This window comes from Rhinoraja longicauda, chromosome 4, assembly GCF_053455715.1.
Source record: "Rhinoraja longicauda isolate Sanriku21f chromosome 4, sRhiLon1.1, whole genome shotgun sequence".
NCBI lineage: Eukaryota > Metazoa > Chordata > Chondrichthyes > Rajiformes > Arhynchobatidae > Rhinoraja > Rhinoraja longicauda.
In genome coordinates, this window is record NC_135956.1 from 44,873,677 (window position 1) to 44,883,916 (window position 10,240).

The window sequence follows — 10,240 nt, forward strand, 5'->3', positions numbered from 1 at the left end:
GAAGGGTTTCTTTCTCGCAACTGTCAGGGTCTTGAACACTACACAACATTGACCTCAGTAACTATGATATTCTCTGGACTGCATCATTGTTTGGACTAGAGACTTGGCTTTGCACTATTACGATTACCTAGCATGTGTTATTAAATCATTACATTATGATTACAATAGATTTATCTGTATGTTATTGCATTTACAGATCTGTTAAGCTGCAGCAAGTGAGAATTTCATTGTTTTGTTGTGGTACATATGACAACGAAACACTACGCTTAACAGCAATGAAGCCAATAAATGATGCAGAGAGAATGGCCAAGACCAGGTTTTAAAGATGCCAGTTGCATTGCAGATGGCCTACCTACAATCTTTCAGCATTCACATGATTCAGGCTCCCGTGGGTTGAAAGCCTGTGCTGTGCCTCAAATATTTAAGTGAACCGAGAGGAGTTAGAAAGCAGCGGTTAATGGCTATTGTTGTGAAAATAAAGAGACCTCAAATCTCAGATAGTTAGTGAGTCAGCATAGCTGCATTATGGCTAGGTACTGTAAGATACATGAGAATGTCTACATGTGTTGTTTTTTGGGTCATTCAGAAGGCATTTGATAAATTTGCACAAACTTCAGGCTAAAATTGAAGCTCATGGAATTTACATTATTGATTTTTTTAGGAATCTGGGTTGGTGGCAGAAATTTCATTAATTCATACTTTTATTCATTCATAATGGCTGCATATTTGGATTGGCAGGATGTAACGTGTGGGCACCAAGAGGATTTGAGCCCACAAATAATCATTGCATTTAAAAACCACTTAGATGGGAAAATACCCATCTGTCAATGACAAAAATGGGAGCACTGCGAGTAGTGTTAGTGAAAACATCATTTAACAAGGATGTGTAATTCAGCAATTGGGCAAATTAATATCATCTTATTGTAATCCCAAAGCATCTACTTAAACCATGGAAAAAACTAGAAAAAGGTGGATGTTCATTCAGACTCAAGAATCCACCTGCACATTGAACTGGTATGTACAGACAGAAAATAAAACTAAACCAATCAGTGGAATTTTTTATCTTGAGAAATGGAGCACATGAGGGTACAGTCCACAACACCACACCACCTGGTCAAATTGCAACCGGAGCACAACAGCATGTGACACAGAAAATAAATATTGGTCATGGAGGGAGTGTAGTGTAGACTTCAAAATGATGCCTTAAGCTCTAAGGTTCAAATTACCAGGAGAGTTTTCACAAACAAGGGCTGGCTGTATTCCCTTTAATTTGAACAAAGTTTTCCAGATATTAAGGGGTAGTGTAGACCAAGTCTGGTTGGAGAGCGCAAGATGAGTGGGCCTTTCAGCAACTCTTCTACTCACCAAGTGTGGTAGAAGTACAGAACTTTTCTCTGCAAATAACACTCAGTACTAGATCAATTAAGTTTATAACAGATTAATTATTTATTAAGCAAAAGAAAAAAGTGTTAGATTAAAAGATCGGGTTAGATCACGCATCAGATACATTCTCAATGAATGCTGAAACAGGAACCTAAATTAACTTCTATTCCAGGAGAAAGGAACTGCCTCACTTCCTTAATATCGCAGAGTGTGGGAAAAGTCACAGATAATGCTGCGTTGGGTACTTACCTGATTTTTCAACAAGTTGAGTGTCTGCCTCAAGGTGTCTGTCAAAGTCTGCCCGTTTTTATAGAACTCCACCACTGCTTTATTCAGAGATATTTTGTAATCATCCTTGTTCAGTTCTTGCAGATGAGCCAGATACTGGAGGCACGTGTCAAACTGCCCTGCCTGAAGTAAAACAATGCATAAAAACACAAAGGCAACCACGATTTACAGCAATTTATCCTTTAGAACTTCATATCAATATTATACGGTGCTGGGACTCAACAAAAAGCAGTCAGAGAATAATAGTAAGAGTAGGCAAGCAAAGCTTAGAGATGTCAAACAGGCTCAAAAATAGAACCAAGACATAGTCTGCAAGGCAGAATTTATTCCTGCAACACAGAATTGTCCTAGATACTGCACGATACAGGGCCTTTGGCTTACTGAATCTACACTGACTATCAAGCATGCATTTTTTTCACTAATCCTCCCCAATCCATTTATCCAACCTACATTCCCACCAACCCCCTCTCCCATATTCTACCACTTAGCTAGAGACAAGTAGCAACAGTGTACAATTAATTTAGCAACTTGCATGTCTTTGGGATATGTGGAGGAAATCTAGAGAACGTTCAAGATCCACACTGACAGATCCAGAGATTAGGATTAAATTCAAGTCACTGTAGCTGCTCTGTTAGCTGTGTCAGTGTGCTTCTCTCTTACTGATCTGTCATGCTCCAAACTGTGAAACCCACACTTTGATTTGATTTAGAGATATAAATATACCGTCAACACAATAGACCTAGTAATTGTGCAGTGTCTCTGCGCTTCACTGTGACAAGCACAAGAAAGCTCCACTTTTATATATCTGCCCCAGTTAGCATGGCCATTACATTACATTGTAATAATTCAATCAAATTCCCTGGACTAGGGATGGAGTCAATAAGGTAGGCACAAAATGCTGGAGTAACTCAGCGGGTCAGGCTGCATCTCTGGAAAGAAGGAATGGGTGACGTTTCGTGTTGAGACCCTTCTTCAGACTGATGTCAGGGGAGGAGGCAGGACAAAGATAGGATGTAGTCGGAGATAGGAAGATTAGTGGAAGAACTGGGAAGGGGGAGGGGATAAAGGGGGAAAGTATGGACTATCCGAAGTTCATACCGCTGGGATGTAAACTGGGGAGTCAATAAGTTGCTCTTGATTCTTACAACGATTTTGAGGAGTTTCATACTCAAAGCATATTAAAAATGGACAACAGGCAAATAAATCAGAAATCTGAGGGGCTTGTACTAATGTCCCATCTGGAAGGAGGATAAGGATTCAACTCAATCACCACTTACTGTAGAGGATCTGCTGCTCTAAGGCAGAACTATAGAATGTCAAGTTCTCAGTGGATCCAACAGTATCAGTGGTGGGAGGAAGAGGTACATTTCATATTGATGAACTTTCATCAGAACAGAAAATAAAACAAGCTGAGTTGCAGAGGGAGGCAGAGTGAACATAAAGTATGTGATGGAGACCAGGAAAGTTTGAATGATAAGAGATGACAGTGGCTACTTGAAAGTGGATGGCAGCGAATAGCAAAAGGTACACTGTGGAGGTGCAAACTGGAGATCACATAAAATGTGACACTGGGAGAGAGAAAAAAACCAAATGCTGGAAATGCGAGCTAACATCCACAAGTAGAATTCTAGTTGTCATGCTAGAGGAAGGATTAAGCTATTAAAATAAGCGCCAAGCTAGAGACAGTGTAGAAAAGATTCACAAGGACTTTGACGGAACCAGAGTGTTTGATTTTTAAGGAGAGACTACATAGGTTCCAAGGAGCAGAGGGGGTTGAGGGGTGACCTTATAGAGATTTATAAAATTATGAGGGTAGATAAGTTGGATGGTCAGTTTTCTTTCCCCAGGCAGGGAAGTCTAAAAACTAGAGGTCATAGGTTTAAGGTGTCAGAGGAAAGATTTAAAGGAAATCTTAGGGTTTTGCATCTGGATGATGGGGTGTATGAAACAAGTTGCCAGAAGTGGTATGATTACAATGTTTAAAAGACATTTAGACAGGAATCTGCTTAGGAAAGATTTAACGAGATTATGGACCAAATGCAAGTGAAAGAGACCAGCTCAGACGGGCACTCGGTCAACATGGATTGAGTCGAAGGGCCTGTTTCCATGCTATATATTTCAATGAATGTCTTGGAATAGCAGAGCACTTGGTAAATAACGTAGGATTTTCTGTTTCAAAAAGAGTGCAATTGTGTCATGTTATTTGTCTTCATGACATATTTAAACAACCCTAACCCTCATGATACATTTGATTGGAGGTCTTTTATGACAACTGGTATTTAAGTGTATAGGACGTAGACAATATGTACAGGACGTTTAAGTGTGTTTAAATGTATAGGACGTTGAGTAACTAGATCTCCTCACTTAGTGAAAAAGGTCCACTTCAAAATTTAATCACTACTCTACTCACTCCGACCTGCGCGAGATAACCACTTATGAGGTTTTTGAGCAGTAATCAACCAGAACCAGACAATAACAGTGGAGGCAACAACAATAATGAAACCAAAATTAAAATGCACATGCAAGAAAACTGAAAATGCTGGAGTAAGACAGCACGTCAAGCCCCAAAGAAGGTTCACTGAACTGAAACATCAACTCCATTTGTCTTTCCACAGGTGTTGTCTCACTTGCTGAGTATGTTCAGCATCATCTGTTTTTAGCTGGTTAATCACAAACGTTAATGAATGAGAATAAATTGCACATGGAAGTGAAAATTGCATAAAATGTTACAGGTATGATTGTATATCAGTTCTCACTTCTCCGTGCCTGTCACAATGCAACACTCACTGCGTAAGCTTGATAAGCATTGCTCGCAAGTTCCTTTTCATGGTCAGCAACTCCTGGTGACAGAGAATTGTTTTCTATTTTCACATCAGCCCCCTGATCTACAATAGAAACAATTATTCAACAGAGATAATCGAGTGACACTGTGCTTGACTTCTGCAGATAAAGTTTTTTATGATTTTCTTGAAAAAATACTGTACAAATACCAAACTTTGAAAAATTAAAGTGCTCTGCAGCATTTCCTTTCAGTGTCAACATACAATATGCACGGGAAATTAACAGGGAATTTGGAAAATATTTGTCTGATGGCTTCTGGGGAAGATCAAGGGGCATAATGTTGGGAGACGACAACGATTAGGGCATCACAAAGGACAACCAACAGTCGACACAAGGATCACTGAGCAGGTGTAGAGCATCCTTATGTCCAGCTTCAACATAAACTCGATAACGGACCCAAAGTAACTTGCTGCTGGGTCAAGATCGGTGGATAACTTCCAAACCAGGGAAGAGCCGGGACCCAGGGGAAAGCTGTCCCAACAGGGAGGAGGCGAGGGGGGCACCAGGGACCAGGGTGAGGGCGGGGGTACGGGTCCGACCGGGGCTTATGATGCCGGGAAAGTGGACGGCGTGTGTGACTGTCCCCTCCCCCGGCCCCGCTCTGCTCCACTACCTCTAGGCCGCTCCTTACCCCCCAGCCCCCGCTTCCAATCCCAAGCCTCATGTCCCCGCTCCACTGGCCCCGATCCCCCGACTCTGCTCCAACCCGCTCCCTCACCGCCGCTCCCGGGCGCCACCGGTTCCGCCATCGCCACCTCCAACGGCCGGTCAACTCGCCGCCAATCACCTAGCAGGCGCATTGCAATAACGTCACTTCCTAACAGCCGCAGCGCGTCGACTGAGAGATAAAAATAGAATTCCACAGGCCCCGCCTCCGGTACAGGCCCCGCCCCTACATAGGCCCCGCCTCTGCAAAGGCCACGCCCCGACATAGGCCCCGCCCCCGACATAGGCCCCGTCCCGACATCGGCCCGCCCCGGCACAGGGTCCGCCCCCGCCACTGACAGGCCCCGCCCCCGGCAAAGGCCACGCCCCGACATAGGCCCCACCCCGGCACAGGCCCCGCCCCTTACAGGCCCCGCCCCGGCACAGGCCCCGCCCCCGTCGTGTAGGCCACGCCCCAGCCTGCGTGGAGTTTGTTCGCCTCTGGGTGCTCAGGTTTCATAGAAACATAGAAAATAGGTGCAGGAGTAGGCCATTCGGCCCTTCGAGCCTGCACCGCCATTCAATATGATCATGGCTGGTCATTCAGCTCAGTAGCCTGTACCTGCCTTCTCTCCATACCCCCTGATCCCTTTAGCAAAAAGGGCCACATCTAACTCCCTCTTAAATATAGCCAATGAACTGGCCTCAACTACCTTCTGTGGCAGAGAATTCCACAGACTCACCACTCTCTGTGGGAAGAAATGTTTTCTCATCTCGGTCCTAAAAGACTTCCCCCTTATCCTTAAGCTGTGACCCCTGGTTCTGGACTCCCCCAACATCGGGAACAATCTTCCCGCATCTAGCCTCTCCAACCCCTTAAGAATTTTATATGTTTCTATAAGATCCCCCCTCAGTCTTCTAAATTCCAGCGAGTACAAGCCCAGTCTATCCAGTCTTTCCTCATATGTAAGTCCCGCCATCCCAGGGATCAATCTGGTGAACCTTCTCTGTACTCCCTCTAAGGCAAGAACGTCTTTCCTCAGGTTAGGAGACCAAAACTGCACACAATACTCCAGGTGCGGTCTCACCAAGGCCCTGTACAACTGCAGCAGAACCTCCCTGCTCCTAAACTCAAATCCTCTTGCTATGAATGCCAACATACCATTCGCTTTCTTCACTGCCTGCTGCACCTGCATGCTTGCTTTCTCCCTCATCAGGAAGAACAGCTGGTAGATACAAAATGCTGGAGTAACTCAGCCGGACAGGCAGGCAGCAGCTCTGGGTGATGTTTCGGGTCGAGACCATTCAGACTGATGTCAGGGGAGTGGGCGGGACAAAGATAAAATGTCGGAGACAATAAGTGGTGGGCGAATTGGGAAGGGGGAGGGGGAGGGGGAGGGGGAGGGGATGGGGATGGAGACAGAGACAGAGACAGTGGGAAAGCAAGGGCTATTGGAAGTTAGAGAAGTCAATGTTCATACCGCTGGGGTGTAAGCTACCCGAGCGAAATAAGAGGTGCTGATCCTCCAATTTGTGGTGTGCCTCACTCTGACAATGGAGAAGGGCCAGGACAGAAAGGTCAGATTGGAAATGGGAGGGGGGGGGTTAAAGTGCTGAGCAACCTTGAGATCAGGGAGGTTAAGGCGGACTGAGCGGAGATGTTTTGGATGTCCAGTCACTCTACACCTCTATCCCCCACCAGGAAGGTCTTAAAGCCCTCTGTTTCTTCCTCAACCACAGAAGCAGCCAATTTACGGCTACTAATACTCTCCTCACCTAGCAGAGCTGGTCCTTACCCTCAACAACTCCTTCAACTCCTCCCACTTCCTCCAAATCTAAGGCGTAGCTATGGGCACTCGCATGGGCCCCAGCTATGCCTGCCTCTTATAAAGTATAAAGTACCTTTATTGTCATCCAAAAACATGTTTGGCCAAAATGAAAAGACAATAAAATCCAAAATAAAAGGCAATAAAAAAGAAAGCAATAAAACACACAATCACAAAAACCAACATAAAACAAAAATCATCCATCACAGTGAGTCTCCTCGAGTCAGCTGCTCACTGTGATGGAAGGCCAGAATGTCTTCTCTCTTTCCTGGCATCTTCTCCTGCGGTCAGGCAGTCGAAATTGCCACGTCGGGGCTCCCGACATTGAAGGTACGTCAAACAATCACTTTGTAAGATACGTCAAACAATCACTGTTCCAGGCATACACTGGCCTGTTCCTGACAGTTCAGGCCCTATCCCTGGACTCTACCTCCGCTACATTGACGACTGCATCGGTGCTACCTCCTGCACCCATGCAGAACTCACTGTCGACATCAATTTCCCGACCAATTTCCATCCTGCACTCAAATTCACTTGGACCATCTCCGACATTTCCCTAGATATCTCTAGATCTCACCGTCTCCATCACAGGAGACAGACAATTGACCGACGTCTATTACAAAACCACTGACTTCCATAGCTATTTCCTGTAAAGACTCTATCTCCTTCTCCCAATTCCTCCATCTACGCCGCATCTGCGCCCAGGATTAGCTTTTCCATACCAGGGCATCGGAGATGTCCTCATTCTTTTGGAAATGGGGGTTCCCTCTTCCATTATAGATGAGGATCTCACTAGGGTCTCCTCAATATCCCGCAGCTCCGCTCTTGCTCCCCTTGTCCTCATCTTCCACCCCATCAGCCGACGCATACAGCATATAATCCTCCAACACTTTTGTCACTTCCAACGGGATCCCACTACTGGCCACATCTTCCCATCGCTGCCCCTTTCTGCTTTCTGCAGAGACCGTTCCCTCTGCAACTCGGCGATCGTTTCGCTGAACACTTCCGCTCAGTCCGCCTTAACCTACCTGATTTCCCGATTGCTCAGCATTTTAACTCCCCCTCCCATTTCCAATCTGACCTTTCTGTCCTGGACCTCTTTCATTGTCACAGTGAGGCCCAGCGCAAATTGGAAGAACAGCACCTCATATTTCGCTTGGGTAGCTCCCCAACGGTATGAACATTGACTTCTCGAGCCTCAAATAGCCCAGAGGAGATTTTCTTGGTCATACTTAACTTAATACCAAAGGACCACGTGAAGTACAGAAAACACACAAAATCATACATGCCAGAATCTGGAACAAAAGCAGAATGGCAGGAAGAACTCAGCCAATCAAGCAGCATCTGTGGAACGAGAAAGCTATACTTCTAAGGTAGACACAAAATACTAGAGTACCTCAGCGTGCCAGGCAGCATCTCTAGAGAAAAGGAATGGGTGATGTTATGGGGTTAGACCCTTCTTCAGACTGCTAGTCAGACAGAGAGGGGAAACAGGAGATCTGGAAGGGTGAGGTGTGAAAATGACAGATCAAAGCAGACAATGCTCAAGGACATGTAGAATAGTTCATTGTTGGTTCTTTTCTCTTTGCCTATCTTATCTTTTCATGAGTTCTTCCAGCATTTCTGCTTTTGTTTCAGATGCCAAGACATTATGGGCTAGGATACTTACATAGAAACAAAGAAAATAGGTGCAGGTGTAGGCCATTCAGCCCTTTGAGCCAACACCGCCATTCAATATGATCATGGTTGATCATCCAAAATCAGTACCCCTTTCCTGCTTTTTCCCCCATATCCCTTGATTCCCTTAGCCCTAAGAGCTAAATCCAACTCTCTCTTGAAAACATCCAGTGAATTGGCTTCCATGGCTTTCTGTGGCAGAGAATTCCACAGATTCACAACTCTCTGGGTGGAAAGGTTTCTCCTCATCTCAGTCCTAAATGGCCGACCCCTTATTCTTGAACTGTGACCCCTGGTTCTGGACTCCCCCGAAATCAGGAAAATTTGTCCTGCATCTAGCCTATCCAATCTCTGAATAATTTTATATGTTCTTATAAGATTCCCTCTCTTACTTCTAAATTCCAATGAATATTGTGATAATAAAAGAACCCTTGAACCATTGAGTGGTAGAATCGTAGTGGCAAAGTTAATAGGAATGTGGGAACATTAAAAAGAAGTTAGGGAAGGATTAGGATAGATAGATGCTTGCTTGTGGGTATGAAATCAGTGGGGCACAGGGCCTACTTTGTGTATGACTATTAATATGACTATTAATCTGATTTTTCTGAGCTGAAGTGCAAGCGCTAAGAACCTATTGAGGCACAACAGACTGCAGATGCTGGGATCTGAAGCAGACAAACAAACTTCTGTAGAGAGACACAAAAAGCTGAAGTTACTCAGCGGGACAGGCAGCATCTATGTAGAGAAGGAATGGGTGATGTTTCAGGTCTCCAGATTTTTGTGTCTATCTTCGGTTTAAACCAGCATCTGCAGTTCCTTCTTACAAACTTCTGTAGGGCTCAGGGTTAGCCTGACAAATCTATTGGAATTCTGTGACAGGTGCGGCCACTCAGGGAGGAGGGGGGGTCTGATGAGTCGCAGTGACTCTACTGTTGCTGACATGACCACTCGGTGGAGCTGCTGGGCCGCAGGGACTCTGCTGTTACCCTCTAGACCACTCGGGGAGAGCTGCTGAGCTGCAGGGACTCTGCTGTTACCGGTGCGGCCACTCGGGGGAGATGCAGGGCCCCAGGGGACTGTTGTTACCGGTGCGGCCACGCGGGGGAGCTGCTGAGCCGCAGGGACTCTGCTGTTACCGGTGCGGCCACTTGGGGGAGCTGCGGAGCTGCAGGGACTCTGCTGTTACCGGTGCAGCCACTCGGGGGAGCTGCTGAGCCGCAGGGACACTGCTGTTACCGATGCGGCCACTGGGGGAGCTGCTGAACCGCAGGGACTCTGCTGTTACCGGTGCGGCCACTGGGGGGAGCTGCTGAACCGCAGGGACTCTGCTGTTACCGGTGCGGCCACTAGGGGGAGCTGCGGTGCTGCAGGGACTGTTGTTACCAGTGCGGCCACGCGGGGGAGCTGCTGAGCCGCAGGGACACTGCTGTTACCGGTGCGGCCACTGGTGGAGCTGCTGAACCGCAGGGACTCTGCTGTTACCGGTGCGGCCACTCGGGGAGCTGCGGTGCTGCAGGGACTGTTGTTACCGGTGCGGCCACGCGGGGGAGCTGCGGAGCTGCAGGGACTCTGCTGTTACC

The 10,240-nt window shown here is 46.4% G+C and overlaps 1 protein-coding gene across 1 annotated transcript in view; it reads right to left on the minus strand.

Moving 5' to 3' along the window:
* cnot10 (CCR4-NOT transcription complex, subunit 10) overlaps positions 1 to 5,316 on the minus strand; it is a 38,934-nt gene extending 33,618 nt beyond the window's left edge. The window contains exons 1-3 of the mRNA XM_078397629.1: positions 5,231 to 5,316; positions 4,459 to 4,556; positions 1,633 to 1,794 (exon numbers count right to left, since the gene is read on the minus strand). Of these exons, the coding sequence (XP_078253755.1) occupies positions 1,633 to 1,794; positions 4,459 to 4,556; positions 5,231 to 5,312 (342 nt within the window). The 5' untranslated portion in view covers positions 5,313 to 5,316. The remainder of the gene's footprint in view (positions 1 to 1,632; positions 1,795 to 4,458; positions 4,557 to 5,230) is intronic.
* Between the last annotated feature and the right edge of the window lie 4,924 nt (positions 5,317 to 10,240).